Source organism: Mesoplodon densirostris, chromosome 17 (genome assembly GCF_025265405.1).
Source record: "Mesoplodon densirostris isolate mMesDen1 chromosome 17, mMesDen1 primary haplotype, whole genome shotgun sequence".
NCBI lineage: Eukaryota > Metazoa > Chordata > Mammalia > Artiodactyla > Ziphiidae > Mesoplodon > Mesoplodon densirostris.
Genome location: NC_082677.1, coordinates 914,763 through 930,534, shown reverse-complemented (window position 1 = coordinate 930,534; position 15,772 = coordinate 914,763). Strand labels below are relative to the sequence as shown.

At 51.3% G+C, this 15,772-nt stretch overlaps 1 protein-coding gene across 2 annotated transcripts in view; it reads right to left on the bottom strand.

Moving 5' to 3' along the window:
• Window positions 1-2,270: 2,270 nt before the first annotated feature.
• IFT88 (intraflagellar transport 88) overlaps window positions 2,271-15,772 on the bottom strand; it is a 74,798-nt gene continuing 61,296 nt past the window's right edge. For both annotated transcript variants that reach the window (XM_060079913.1, XM_060079914.1), the window contains 3 exons: window positions 7,310-7,376; window positions 2,812-2,918; window positions 2,271-2,593 (listed from right to left, as the gene is read on the bottom strand). In XM_060079913.1, the coding sequence (XP_059935896.1) occupies window positions 2,468-2,593; window positions 2,812-2,918; window positions 7,310-7,376 (300 nt within the window). In that variant the 3' untranslated portion in view covers window positions 2,271-2,467. The remainder of the gene's footprint in view (window positions 2,594-2,811; window positions 2,919-7,309; window positions 7,377-15,772) is intronic.

Genomic DNA, 15,772 nt, shown 5'->3' with positions numbered 1-15,772 from the left:
TCATCATGTTCCCTTGGAAGCTAACTCCTCTGCGGTGTTCTCTGCTGAAGGTGCGACGAGAGCCGTTCCTCTCTCAGCCCCCAGATCACTCAATCCCCACAGCGCCAGGCCGTCTGTAGCTCCCTGGCATGGGAGCCGGGGTAGGGGTGGCTACGTCCACTTACCTTCCTGGGTTACTGACGGATCCAAACCTCCTTCCCTCCTCCGAAGGTCAGGTCTCCCCACCACGAGTTCTATCTGTCGTCTTCTCGGGCAGCACCTGGAGGTCCCACCACGCCTTTACCTCATTCCCGCACCTTTAACACCTGTGGAGGAGCCACCCAAGACCCGGCCTCTAATTGGCTACCCCAGCTCCACCTGCTTTCCCCCAGCACGTCTCGACTCTGGAAGCCTGTGCTCACCCACCGCGACCCCTGCGCTCATTACCGGGAGCGGCTCCCCGTCCGTCCAAGTGTGAGTGGCCCCCGACACCAGCACCTTCTCTCCGCACCTGTCCTGTACTAGCTGTCTGACCTCGTCTGCTGACCCTGCCTTTCCACCAGCCACCCCACGCGAGTCCTAGTTTCCCTTCTCGGCTGGGGCAGAGTTGGTGGTTCGACGCGATCACCACGGCCCTGCAAATACCCTAGTCCCTTGCTCCTTTTTCACTCTGTGACATTTGCCTGGAACAACCCCACTCTGTTCCGTTCATACAGCCAGGCGTGCGCCGCATCTCAGATGGCCATTCCACACGCGGGCCTGTCCCACTTTCCGAGTTATATTCTCCTCCCGAGATGATTAGCTTCCGTCTCCCTCCTCGGATCTCTCCTCCCCGCCTCTCGCCCGGCTCCGAATGCATGTCGCTCAGCCCTGCTGCTCGCGGCCCTCCTGACGCACAGCGCACGACTTGTTTGCTGCTTTCCCGGGGCCCTAGCGTGGCAGCGCTGGCTGGCCTGACGCGACCGCGGCGGCGGCGGCGGCACCCACCTCAGAGAAAGGCGACCCCGGCCGGTCAGCGCCTCCGCCACAAACGCTGCCATCCTGCTTTCTTCTCTTGCTCACAACCCGCACGCAGGCCCCGGTAACTCTGCTGAGCTCTCCCTCCCTAACGTGTGCTGGGCCGCAGCGACCCGCACAGCCCCCAGGCACCCCTCTCCCACGCACGCCACGCTGCGGCTGCAACCCGCCCCCGCCCGCCAGCCCCAGCCAATCCCCGCAGGGCGGTGGGCTCGTGCTCTGTAGGTTAGACCACATCACGTGCCTCCGCTGTTACGGCGGCGGAGTGAAGCCTCAGGTGCCGCTGGGCTCCACGAGGCCCGCCCCCGCCCCGGGCCCCGGCCCCTCACGCTCCCGCCCACCGCGCGCAACGCCCCCCACCACCACCACGACGCGCGCGTCTAGCTCACCTGCTGCACCGCTGTCACTCCCCGGGCCGCTCCTCCATTTCACTCTCTTCACCGCCCTTAACAACACCCAAAGCCCATTTAAAAAGACATTTATTGTCTGCCCCGGCCAGAATTTACACTCTTTGAGGGCAGGGTCTTGCTGTCTTGGTCACGACCGTAGCCCCAGACTCTCGCACACACTAGCCGTTTAGGGTATTTGGTGAACGCCTGCCCCATCAGATCATAACCTTTTCTGCAAGCAGGGAATGTGCTCTGATTTCGGTGTTTCCTCTCCCGCACCTACCAGAAGTGTGCATGCCGTGGAGACAATGTAAAACGAAGTGGAGGGTCCATCCTCTCTTGTGAAGTGTTACCCACCAGCCACGTCTACCCTGACTGCCCACCACCGCACTCCTCTGGACGGTGCCCGCCAGCCAGACATACCGTAAGAAGGATGCACGCAGTCCTGGCTTCGACCCCGCACCCCGCGTTTCAACGGGAAGCACAACTCGAGGCTGCCGGCGCTCGGGGCTGAAGGGACTACGGAGAAGAGCAGGAGGGTCACAGGCTGCTGTTTTCTCTGACGATTTTACTGCCCCCAAACACAACTGCTTGACTAGTGTTGGAATCCCCACAAAGCAAAACTTCCAAAGCAATTTACCTTGAATAACGACTCATCAAGGGTATGCCCAAGCACAGTATTTTTCAGCTGCAAACCATGAAATCACTATAGTGTTTCCATTACTCACACTTTGTTTCAATGAAATTACAGAAAATGCAGCACACACTGTAGTAATCAGTGAGTAATAATACTTACGTGTGTGGAGGTACTAGGTAGCGCAACAAGATCTATTTCTTACTGTGGGTCCATGTTTTCAAGAGGGTAAGTCAGTCTCTGGCCTAAAGTATTATTTTCACATGTTTTTATTCCATTAAAAGCAAAACAAAATTTAAATCCATACTCATAGAACAGAATACACTTATTTAAAGTTTTGACAGTGTGCAAAATTAAAGTTTGGGTATTTAATCCAAACTTTAACATGAGTATTATCTTGTAAGGCGATTCCTCCCCCTTAATTAATAAATAATACATTAAATATATATTATTCTGGAAGCAAATCATCTCCTAATTCTTCATCAGCAAAATCATCCTCGTCGACTCTCTTTTTGGTTGCAGTTCTGGGTCTTTCTATTTGCGGGCCAAGCGGATCCACATAGGAGGCGTCTAGGTTTCAGAACAGATGGTTTGCATTAGAGGAACAGGGAAAAACAGCAAATGTGAAACCAATGAGGCTCATCTTCACAACTGAACAACCCAGAATGAAGAGAAAGGCTCTCCCAAGTCATGTAAAACTTGTCTGTGCTGGAAAACCCTTAATACCGCCCAGGTGGACACGTCTGCCCGCCCCTTCCAGTGCAGACCTGCCAGGCCCCGGCACTTGCCTAGCTCCTTGGTACTGCTGCTGTCGTAAGGCTCCTCCGTCCTGGGCAGGGCTCGGAGCTGGACGCTGAGCCGCTCGCCTCTGCTACCGGCACCACAGTTCTGGCCACCGTCTGGAGACACAGGAACAAAAACACACGTGTTCAGCAGGCCGGGCAACATCACACTGCGTTACGTATCTTGAAGTCTACTGATTTGTCAAGAAACAGGAAGGCTGTTTCATTTGACAGCCAATTTCCAAAGGATGTAATTCTTGTTTTTTGAAATTTAAAAGAAATCTCTTGTTGGGAACCTATAATATAGTCAAAGCATCACTCAAGAGTAGGCTTTATCAGACCCTTTCCACCGTGTGCTTGGAGACACTGGCGAACGCCCCCTGGCGCGGAGCAGGGCAGCGGGTCGGGGGAAGGGGCTGGGCTGTCGCCCGCGTGGAGCCTGGGAGCCATATGAGGCCTGGGCAGGTGAGGAGCGGGAGAGGGCCAGCGAGCCTGGCCCAGGCACCGCCCCCCAACTCTCTTCACAGGCCTGGAGAACGAGTACAGAAGAGGTCAGATGTGCCCGGCAGAGGAGGATAGATTCTGGCCCAATTTAAAGAAAAACCTTAAGAGGATGATAGAGTCCAAATATGGAATGGAAATAGTGCATAAGAGACGTTCACACCCAAGACAGAATAAAAATTAGACTGAAAAACGCAATAAACCATTAAGTATCACACACAGTAAACGACCAACAATTTTAACACGAAACCTTCATAACCCAGTACACGGAGTCAGTCAGCAAACCCGCTGTCCCCCAAGGGCAGACGGGGCCGCAGGAGAGGCCACCCATCCGGCTCCCGGCCTCGGAAACACACTGTCCCTCTCACCCCTCATCCCCACAGACGCTACAGGGAGGCCATGTGGACCCTGAACTCGTGGAGCTCAGCTCTGCCTGTGCATGTGGATTTGATTTGTTTTTCTCAACAGATGTTTTGGCACCGAGCTGTTAAAACGTGAAGCCAAAATTTTGCATTTAAGGGTAATGCATTTTTTATTTCAAATACTTCAAACAAGTTCATTTCATTTTAAGCTTATTCTGTAAAAAACAAACTAAAGTACTGAAAATCCTGCGAAGCTCTAAAGCAAACGCTGCTGCTTTCCAGTGCGATTTGTGTAAGTGATAATAATAACACAGTTTGCCCAGCACCGGCATGTGCAGGCGGGTCTCACACCACCTCCCGGGGGAAACCCCCTGTGGGTGACGGAGCCCGGAGGCTGGGTGACCAGAGAACGCCACATACGTGAATGTGGGTTCGGTGGTAGTAGCGGTGGTGATCTTTTACATACACGAGGCCGCGTGTAATTTTCATTCTCTCCTTTGAGGTAGAGCAGTGGTTCTCCAGGTGTGGTCCCAGGACCAGCAGTGGCAGCTGGGACCTGGTCAGAAACACAGGACCCCGGGCCTATCACTGGGGTTGGGGGCTTGGGTCTGTTTTAACCAGCCTTCCCAGTGACTCTGCTACACACTCAAATCTGAGGACCCCTCGTGAGGAAGGGCGCTGAGGTCAATCAGCAAATTAACAGAGAGACAAGGCTGCAGTGAGACCAGTCTGGTGCACAAAAAAAGAACAATTTTCAAGGGCCCTCAGGCATTTCAGAAACAGCCATTTTATACAAACGAATAACTTTGATGACATGTTCCCTATGGTCTTCTCTCCTAGGCAACACTTTTAAAAACCTAGTTGTAGGCACTGCACTTAATTTTAACACATCATACTTAACCAGCTCCAGGCTGGCCTCACCTGGATCCATACAGAAAACTGTCCCTTTCCCCTACTTGAGCTGCGGGTCTCGTCCAGACAGAGCGCCAGAGAGTTCCAGGCTGAGACGTGCGCCGCTGGGTCTCCAGGGGCAGAGGTGGAAGGTGGTGGGCCCCGGGCACCCTTCAACACGCAGGCCGTGCTGGGAGCTCCTCCAGGGGCCCGAGGGATGGCCAGCAACCTCGGCCCACGGCGGGCTGCAGGGGGCAGGGGTGGGACGCTGCTGAGGGGGGGCTCGTCCACGGGGCCCAGGGTGTTCCGGGGGCCGCGAGGCGAAGCAAGGAGGAAGCCCGGTGCGCTCAGACCCCAAAGCTGGGCGGGCCGGCCCCTGGCCTGTGCGAGCTGGAGGCGGGCCGAGAGTCAGGCTCCGGGGACCGGCAGGGGCCCCGGGACAAATTGGGGTGTCGGCGATGATGGGAAACCAGGAACAAAAGGGCAAGTGTAGAGAGAGAGAGGCAAGCCCCCCGGGAGCCGGGAGCTGCTTTAAACCTGCCCCAGAGCCAGGCCCACGACCCCTGGCCCGCAAGGCCCACGGCCAGAGCTTCGGCTCCAAGAAGCGTGTTTGTGCCCCAGGACTGCCTGTTTGTGCTGGGCTGCAACGCGCTGGATGGGAGAAAGGAAAACTTACTAAGAGAGAAACAGCAGTGGCGGGGAGGCTGGCCCAGGAGGCGCCCTCCTCTGCGCGGGGTGGCACCTGGGAGGCGGGCCGGGGGCCACTCTCTGGGGTGGACACCATCCTCTGGGCTCCAGCTCAGCACCGGCAGCTCTCAGGACACCTCGTTCGGAGGGCTGGAGTCTCCCAAGTGGACCCTGAACGTGAGGACCCCCGGGGGCCTCAGTGACACTTCACAAGCCCACGGTGACCAGGGAAGGCCCTGCGGACCGAGGGCAGGCTTGGTGATGGGTGTGCGTTAGGGACCGCTTGGTTACTCTGAGCTCAAGATTTTCATCGGGACGTGGAGGACCCTTAGAGGGTGGTGAATCTGGTCCTAGAACTCAGTAAGTAACTGACACTTCCCTGGGGGTTACTCCTTCGAGGGACACGCAGTTCAAGAGCTCGCGCCTCGGCCGGCTGGCGGGCTTCCTAAGAGCAGGCGAGCGAGAGCGGCGGGCTGCCCGGACCCTCCCCGAGATGCTTCAACACTTTCGGTAGACGCAGGCCCATAGCCCCTCAACGACAATCCAAATTCCAAAGAGCTCTAAAGCCAAGTTTCCAGGCAGCAACACAACTTCACGTCAAGAATAAAACCTGACTTGACCTGCAGCTATTCTGGGCCATTACTTATCCTTAGTGTGAATATTCACGCTTCACTGAAGTAGTGAGACTCCTTTGACTCGGAGGTGCTCCCCAGAGGTATAGGGTACGTGGCTAATGCATCACAATACATACTTCTCGAAATTCCGCAAAATGCTGAATTCCACCGCAGGTGGCCCCGCTGGACAAGGGACCAAGAGCTGCCGGGACAGGTCTCCAGACCAGGACCTGGATGGAGGGCCACCCACACGCACGGGGCGGGGAGGGGCAGAGGGGGGGAGGGGAGGGGCGGCCCCGGCACACGCAGGACCCAGGCTCAGGGCCGCCCTGCCAACTTCTCAAGCTCTGGGTGATGGTCCCTGGGACCAGGGACCCAGGCCAGGACTGGGGCTTCTGCTGGAGAAGCGGGACTGACCCTCGGAGAATCCAGATGTCCCGCTGGACCAGGCACGGCACTGGCTGTCGGCGCCTGGCGCACCTCGGGAGCAGAGATCCGCCCTCGAAGGCGGTCTCTGTCCCAGCTGCGTCCCCACCACCGCCAGGCGGCGCCCTCAGCAGATCAGGGCTCGCGTGCCTTTCCAAGTCGATCCTGATTTCCTTGAGGGCAAGGGTCCCGTCTCATTCGTCCCCATGTCCTCGGCACCCAGCGTGCATCCAGTAAATGAACGAACGAAAGAAAGACCTCCCTAAACCGAGGGTCGCATTTCTCTTTGTCGTGACTCCTGACCACAGACAGACACAACAGGATGAACTCGGGTCCCGTCTGCACGACGGTGCTACGTGTGGACATGATACGGATCCCAATTTAGCATTTGTTTTTCTAATTAGTTTCTTTAAAACCATCCAATTTCCCCTAAATATAACTTCTACTATCCCCTGAAATGGAGACAGAAGGTAGATTTTGCTGATGGGGAAAAGGGAGGATAACTTAACAAAGCTTCTTATTAAGTAACAATGTCCCCAGCAGTCACAGAATCGCCCAAAACGACAGCATTTGCGTGGCTGGTCCAGAGACACACAGTGGCCACGGCTGGGACCACAGCCGTCCCTCCCAGTGCCCAGACCGGCACCACCTCTACACTACAAGTGTACAGGTCTGTCAGCATCCAGGTGACGACCCCAGGCCCCGTGGCGCCTCCTTACAACATAATCTAAAAAACGTAACACAGTAAAACCCACTAGTATGGACACCTGTGATAATCTATCCAACGTGAACTGTCTATTCATCAATTAGCAGAAACAGGTCCGTTTATTCAGGAACCAACACCCACTAACACCTACAAAACACTCAATTACACAGCAGGCTGATGCTCACAAAAGTAGAGTAGGTGAAGTTTTACTGTGTATAAAACAAACAAACAGGACATTTTCAGATTACTTCAAGGTGCTTCTAGAAGCCCATGTACTAGAAATCTGTCAACCGGCACCTCCAGGGGGACAGGGACACTCACCACTGCCAGCGCTCCCGTCTCTCCTGCCGCGGGGACCCCTGCTGCCGTCCCTGCCAGACTTGGTGCGCTAAAGCAAGAAGGCGACACGTTAGAAAGGACATACTGGACGTCAGCTGTACTGTAATAAAAACAGGAATAAATCATAGTCCTTCAAGGTCAACAATAACCAAGCACCGATTTCTAAAACACACGTTAAACTATGCGTCCCTCGGGCCTTACTGTCCCGCCTCCCGAGGCTGGGCTCACCGGGAGCGGCCCCTGGGTCGGCCCCGCAGGAGGAAGGCCCGGCTGCCTTGTAAGGAGGAAGGGGGAAACCCTGAGAAGGGCCACCAGTCCCGCCAGACACGCGAACGGCACTCAGGCTTCAAAGTGCAGGCTCGCCCTTGCTTCTGCAAACAACTTAAAAACCAAGTATTTCCCAGATGTGAAAGCTCAGGTCTTAAACGCAGTAGCTGAAGGGCTGGAGGGAGAAGGGGACCTTGCGAATAGGCTATTTCTACTTGAGCCCCACTTGACACGATTAAAGGACAACAGGGTTTTGAAAGTCAGCTTCCACAATAAAGGCACTGTTCAATCTCACAAAATACCTAAGATCTGCCCAACAGTCTACTTTCTTAGACACCAACTCACCCTTAAGACATAAGCATTATCTCCAAACTGTGACATTCTTAGGTTTCTTTTTACACGCTTCACTGTGCCTAAGTTAGAGATTCTGATTAAACGCTGACTCCAGGCTCTTGTATGAATAATCGTTTGTTTAGAGAAGAGGGTAGTCAGTGAGCAGAAACAGATGGCTTTTGACAACTATTTACAGTTGAATTAAAATTTCTTAACGTAGATTGGTATCTTATTTAGATCTTCAATAACATAAAAATAATTTCATCATTAATTCAAAGGACACCATTTATTCCCCCAACCCTGACAACTCCCCAAATATTTATAAATTATCAAGTTACAGGTGGGATTACTGACATTGTAGTCTCCTAGGAAGAAAAAAAACCAATCTTTTTCAATGATTCAAGACTCATTTCTGTAGAGACACAGATGTAGAGAAACAAACGTATGGATACCAAGGGGGGGGAAGTGGCAGGGGGGTGGGGTGGTGGTGGGATGAATTGGGAGATTGGGATTGACATGTACACACTAATATGTATAAAACAGAAGACTAATAAGAACCTGCTGTATAAAAAATAAAATAAAATTCAAAAAACAAAAAGACTCATTTCTATAAAATGAAACACTCTCCTAAAACTTAGAACTTTCAAATATATGTAAACATGCTTGAGTTTTTTCTATTAAAAGAAACCTCCCCAGAACTCCATCTCTCCCTCTGCCTTCACAAACAAAAGAAAATCTAAAAATGATGCAACAAAATAAATATTTTAATATCTCTAATCAGATTTTATTTCAGAACTTGGTTTTCATCTATCCATAGATTAATAATTGCCAGCATATCTGTAAGACCTAGACAATGATAAAATAATTAAACTCATAAAGACAAATGTCCACATAACTTGAAACTTTTTTCCAAATCAAACGTGGGAAAAGATCTGAGAAACTGTAAGCTTAGCACAGGACAACCTAGGAAAGTGAGCACGTGCGTCAATGACTGTGCCCCGTCACACTGTCCTTGTGCCAGTCTAGAACTTTCCCATGCTTTGGCTCTCACCCGCCTTTGCCTAATTCACCCCTTCAAGCCCTTGCTTTTTTCCAGCCTGGAAGCCCCCTGCCATGGCAAGCACATCTGCATCAAGACCCCCAGGTCCCCACGTGGCCTCCTTCGCTCCCAGGAGAACCCAGAGCCTGCTGACTCAGCCGAGTCCCATGGACCTAAGTGGACCGGCGCGCGCCGTGGGCTCAGACTCCATCCTCCTGGGCCCGGGACCGCATGCCCCCTCCCCGGTGCGGCCTCCTCCTCGTGGGCTCATCCCCCAGCTCCACCGGCTCCTCCGGCCAGCCCCCCTCACTCCCCGAGGCCCCCGCGGCTCCATTCACTCGTCTGTGGGCGGAGGTCAGGGTTCTCATCCTCTTCCACCCAGTTGCCACTGGAAATCAATAAACACCACCGTGACCAATCTTGTGTCCCCATCACCACAGCAGCCGGAGCAGTGAGTCCGTGTGGAGGTTACAGAGATGGCAATGTCACAAATGAGACCAGAACGTTTACCAGCACACAGGCTCGATAAGGTTCTACGTTTAAAGCAACGTGACCTGTGGAGACTTCGCCAAGTCTTCTCTCAGACCGTCCACACCCAGAGGCCGGGTCGCAGGGCCTTCAGGGGACGGGAGGAAGGGGAGCCCTCAGAGGGCCAGGCCCTGCCCGCCCCCGGGGCCCCGGGAACTAAAGGGACAGGGAGGCGGTGACAGAGCGGGGCTCCGTCAGGCAGGGTGGAAAGGTCGAAGTGTCCGCTACATTCACACCATGGCCCTGAGGGTCTCGGGGAGGAACGCTTCAGCCGCGTGACTGGAGGGGGTCAAGGTGAGGTCCAGTTTGGGGGAACCTTCTGGAGAAAGAGAACATGAAACTCTGAAAATAAAGTAGGCACAACAGTAACAACTTATTGAGAGGGGCCGGTGCACACGGGCTCCGCAGCGCATGCCGGGGGCGGACCACAGGCCCAGGGACACAGGCGCACTGCAGTGTCACCTTTTGTTCTCAGCAGGAGACACTGCCGCCTTCTCAGAGTTTCAACACCTCCTAAAGTACCCAGGAATCCGGACTCACTTGCAGGGTTGTGAGGTACGGAAGCGGGACTGACAGAAGATTCCCATCACAGCAACACTGACACGTCAAACGGCCACAGAAAGGAGCAAAAAACGACAGAGGCCTGCCTTTGCTGACATGGGAAGCTGCCCAGGTTATCTTCCTCAGTGAGGGGAAAACTCAGGTTACAAGACAATATTTTTATAGAAATCCACTTTTGCTTAAAAAAAAAAAAGTCCCATTTAAAAAGCATATTGATATATGTTTGCATATATTTGTAAAAATGCCTGGGATGATGAAATGTCAAAATGCTAACAGTGATCTCAAAGTCGTGGTTGAATGATTTTCACTTTTTCCTTAACACATTTTTATTTGAATTAAAACGTTACTTACAAAAGTAATCTACCGGAATTTTTAGAATAACATTTGCTTTTTCAATAATATGAAAAAAAAAAGATGCCATTCCCACTTTGGGGGAAACAATGAGAAGAAGGTACAAAGAGAAGAGAGGAGCCAAGTAGATATAAATAAAATGATGGAAAAAGTAAACAGGTAAGTGTTGGCAGAGTGTCTTCTCCCCGCCGGGAACACACGACACTGCTCTCCTGCAGGGGACAGGCAGAGTCTCCAGGACCCGCGCAGCCCCACACTGTCACCTGCCCCCGGAGGACAGTGGGCACAGGACCCGAGGGTGAGGGCTGCAAACTCTCGCGATTTGACATTTCTGACATCCAAGTATGTGGTCATTTTCTAGCAATGTCGGTGACAGACTGTGACAAACCTAAGTTCACCGTGGACGGTCTGTGAAGGCCAGCCGAGAACACTGCCCTCATCTTACTGACGAGAACCAGCTCTGCAGCTGACCGGGGTTGAGGAGGAAAGCCCAGGGCTCCGTCCACCATCCTGGGCTTTTATTCCGTAAGAATTAGATTTTTGTCTTAGAACAAGGAGCAGTTGTTACCTAGTTAAGGATCCTTAAGAAGATGGGCTATGACTTCAAATTCAAGAGAAAACAGAATTTAAGACGCTTCTTTGCAGCTTCAACTCCAAAGAACCCACGAACGTGGCCGCACCTTCCTGCCCTCGGACCTCTCTCACACCTTCCCGTCTCCACGCCAGGCCCTGAGGTCCAACCACACCTCCCCCCGGGACCACTCGGACCCCTGGTCATGGGCCAAACCCCATCCAGTGCACACGCTGCGTGTCTCTGCCGGGCAGCAAGCGACCTGTGTTTGTCTCGTTCTCCTGCCAGGTGACGAGCAGCTGGAGCACCTCGTCCATGTCAAGTGTCTCCTGAACAGGTGAACCAAGGACTCAGCACAGGGTGATGCCAGCAGGCGAGGACTCCACGGCCTTTAACCAGAGCGTTGCGGGAGTCTCACCCCGGAAAACGTCACGGCCCAAATCACCACACACTTGATATCAAGGATGAATGCTATATAAATTATCTTCTGTGTTTTTTTTTTTTTTCCAGAAGGAATTTTCTTTTTTTTCTTTTTTAAGATGTTGGGGGTAAGAGTTTATTAATTAATTTATTTATTTTTGCTGTGTTGGGTCTTCATTTCTGTGCGAGGGCTTTCTCTAGTTGTGGCAAGCAGGGGCCACTCTTCATTGCGGTATGCGGGCCTCTCACTGTTGTGGCCTCTCTTGTTGCGGAGCACAGGCTCCAGACACGCAGGCTCAGTAGTTGTGGCTCACGGGCCTAGGTGCTCCGCGGCATGTGGGATCTTCCCAGACCAGGGCTCGAACCCGTGTCCCCTGCATTGGCAGGCAGATTCTCAACCACTGCGCCACCAGGGAAGCCCTCTTCTGTGTTTTTGTTGAACTTTATAAATGCAGTAACGTATAAAATGGGCAAAACATTCTTGCAGCTTTCATTACATACGTAAACTTTAAAAATTTTGCATTTTTCCTTCACAGTTAATTTAAAGCTGTGCCTTTATGAGATCTTCATACAGAATCTTTTTCCTTTTAAGAACTATGACCAAAAGGGTTTCTGCTCAACTAGCTTCTGGTAATAACTGGAAATTTGAGGATAAGTACCAACTATATTTTACATTAGTTTTGAATGTCACATATTATTTTAAGTTGGCCAAAAGAAAGAATTTCTTGAAATTATTTGATTTCTTTGGGGGGGAAATGGCAAATACTGGGAGAGGAATTCTCCTTTTGAATATTGTGAAAATTCAGAATTCAATTTTTAAAAAGGAACAAATTATTAACGTACGTCATCTGTGAATGAGCAATTAAAACTTTGTGTTTCGTAAACTATCTCTTTCCCCATCTTCTTTTTCCCTCCTAAGCGTTTCCTTTTGTCCCTTAATCCTCTTTGCTGTGGGCTGGTATTTTTCTCTTCCTTGGCATATTTAAAATACTCAGCCTTCAACTCCTGTCTTCCCATTTTGCTCTCTTCCATTTGTGCAATGAAGTTTGAAGAGTTCCTTGCAGCTAACGTTCTTCTGTTCAGCGAAGCGGAAACGCAAAACTGTCTTAAAACCCAACACTGCTGGGGGGTGGCTCCACCCCACGCCCGGGACTGTTTGCCACGGCTCTGCGAACAGGGCACAAAGCTCCCTCCCCGCCCAGGAACACAGGCCCCCAGCACAAAGGGGAGAACAGCCGCCTTCTCCATAAATGTTCCAGAAGAGGACGTACTTCTCTGAAAAGTCAGTCCAGAGAAATGAATTTCTAGCTTTAATGCTTTAAGATTGGAGCTAGGGGCCAGGGGAGGTCCATTATCCCGATCCACATAATCCTGAATCTGTTTATCTTTCCTTCTTAGGTCTACACAAATCCCTTTCTGTTTTAAAACAGTTTTTAAAAATCCACAGCCTGATTTATTTTGTGTTTACTTTTCCCCTTAAAGGAGATTCTGTATCCTGAGCTGGTATTTGATCATTTGAAGGCAACCCTTCGGGAGCATAACACTACACCAGTGCTTCCTGAATGTCTGTGAATAAAAAATTAGTTTGAGAACTTGTTTAAAAGCCACATAGATTCTTGGACTCCATACCCAGAGATTTTAATTCTGGGGTTGGGGTAGTCTGGGGTGAGGCTCAAGACTTTGTAACTGTAAGAAGCCCGGGCGATTCTGAGGCTCTGAGGGTCCACAGGCCACACTTGGAGAGCACTGTTCTGAGGCCCTAGCTCTGATCAAATTAGAGTGAGCTCACAGAGGTGCATTCCAGTTTAGCTCATGGAGTGAGCTACCGACTTCCCGGATGCAGGAGAGTAAGGACTATACATCAACTGAAAGTTATTACTCGCATCATCCTTTTTCTCTACTATCCGTAAGGGAGCAGGGCATGGCAGCCAGGAGCCTGGACTTGGAAGCTGGCCCTCCTGGATGTGAATCCGAGCCCTACCCCCCAACAGCTGTGTGACCTGGAGAAAGTTGCTTTGCAACCATGGGCCTCAGGTTTCTCATCTTAAAGCACAGTAATGCTAAAACCACATCCAACATCATAGCACAGGACTCCTGTGATGATGAAATTAGCCAGTACACGCAAAAGGGCTGGAGCGGCCCACGCTCATCACGCGCTGGGTGTTGCCGCCGCTGGTCGCTGATGTCCGGCTGAGCAGACGTCATCAGGTGGAAGGAGGGGAGACTGCAAGCGGAGCAGGGAGATCAGGAAAAGCCACCCAGCCTCTTCACTTCTCTTCCTTTCTGCTGCCAAACTTCTGCCGCTGTCAGCACTTGCAGGGGAGAGGGCGGGGTAAAGGCTGGGGCTCAGCCCTGCACTCCTTCTAGCAGCTCAGGTAAAGGCGTGGCGTGGTTATCCAGGACATCCCTGGTCTCAACCCTGTGGCTGGTTCCCAAACGTCTCCAGCTAACGATATGAACAAGCTCGACTACAGACGCTCACAGAGGCCCACAGAGCTTTAGCAAGGAACACCTGAAAGCTAGACAGACTGTAGAAAGTCACCAACTGGAAAAAAGATACCTAACCATGTGGAAATATTCAAAGAAATCAAGATATATCTGTACAACAGGTATTACACAGGCCTCGGCAGTGATTTTATGAAGAAATCCTAATTACGAAGGAAAAACGTTAAGTTTTTGCACTGAGACAGATTCTAAACAGGAGACACACAGGAAGAGTAACAAGAAGTTTTAAGTTCAAATTTAGAAAAGGATCGCATCCTTACTTCAGGCGTTTGTGACATTTGGTTTCATAACGAACAGCGTCTCATGCACCACGCAGCCAGGAAACAGGGTGCCCGCCCCACGGCTCACAATCTAGACAAACGCACGGGGACACGCAGCGATTTCCCGAGAAGGCTGCTCTCGTACGCACAGGACTCCTTCTCTGTAAGCCTCTGCTCGCTTTCCTAGGACTGACCTTTTCCACTAATTTCCCCCTCAATTTTGTGTTCATACGCATAATATAAGTGAGAAAACATCAAGAAAATGTTTCTCTTTATGTAAGATGTAATAAGCAGTCCTGAAGAACAATGAAGAAACTGATCTCAAGGAAACAGAAAGAAAGTGCTCTGTGGATAAGGACTGTGACTTAAAGGAAGACGAAGGAACGGCTGGGACGAGAGGACGTACCTAAGTGATGCAGGCACAGTGCGGCAGTGATAAGGCGTTAGGAAGAGAGACACTGCTCGAGCACAGTGGCACAGCACTCACTTGGGTGAGCCGGTACGGTCAGCACTGCGTAACGTAGACGCATCAACTGTAACTCGCCTGAGCTTACCAAGTGTCCTTAATTACGCCATGGCGAGTACAACATAAGGATAAGAGGTCAGGTCTATGACAGACACAGACAAAAGCTGACTATGTTCACTGAATACACAAATATTGTGATGAAGAGGAATCAAGAGGCTGAGTAGTAATTAGAAAGGAAAAGCTGTTTCAGTGACATTCGATACTCATTTACAACAGTAAAATCACAAGCCCCCATGAGCAAACGAGAACAATCAGGACAGGGGTTGCAGTGGTGGGGGAACCGCGGGGTGACGGGCCGCCGCGTCAGAAGGAGAGGAGTGCCTGTAGCGGCCCAGGCCGTCTAGATTCAAGGAGGGCAGGGGCTGGCGGGGGCTCTGAGGAGGGTGTGTGGCGGGCACAGGTCTCGAACTGACCCCCCAAGTTCACTTCCCAGGAGTCCTCGGAATCCATGTTTCCTAAAGCCTGAGTGCGGCCCCGGAAGCAGGAGCTAGAAGGCTCCGGCTCCTCACTGGGGTGGGGGGCGTCCGGCCGGGAGGCCCACTCCCACTCGGCTGCGGGGTCAGCACATGGGCCCCATGCGGGATCCAGAACTTGCCTGAGCTCATGTGCACCGTTCAGTCACCGTTCATAAGTGACAAACTACTGATGCTTAAACTTACGAAGTCTGAAGACTTCCAGATGCTCCCACAGTTCTACACTAAGTAACTTCACAGAACTAGTTTTGAGCTCCAAAGAATTTCATGGTTTGAAATAGATACTTCCTTTTGATTCTTCTTAATGAAACAAATGTAATAGTAATTATGATGATAGTTATGATAATTTGAACTTCCAATTTGTACTAGTTTAATTTTACAAAACTTTCACACAGGTTATCTAATTAAATTAGCAATTGGTACGTGGTATTCAGCTGGTCTTCACAGCAGCTTGTAACTATATACCCTAGCAGTGGCATTTTAATACCAACTTGATGTTTTATAGGATTTTTAAGGTCATGCTCATAACGCTTTTACAACTGATCATTTAAAAAAGAGAATAAAACAATCAGGTCACATCTTCAAAGCAAAAACAAGATAACCACATTTTG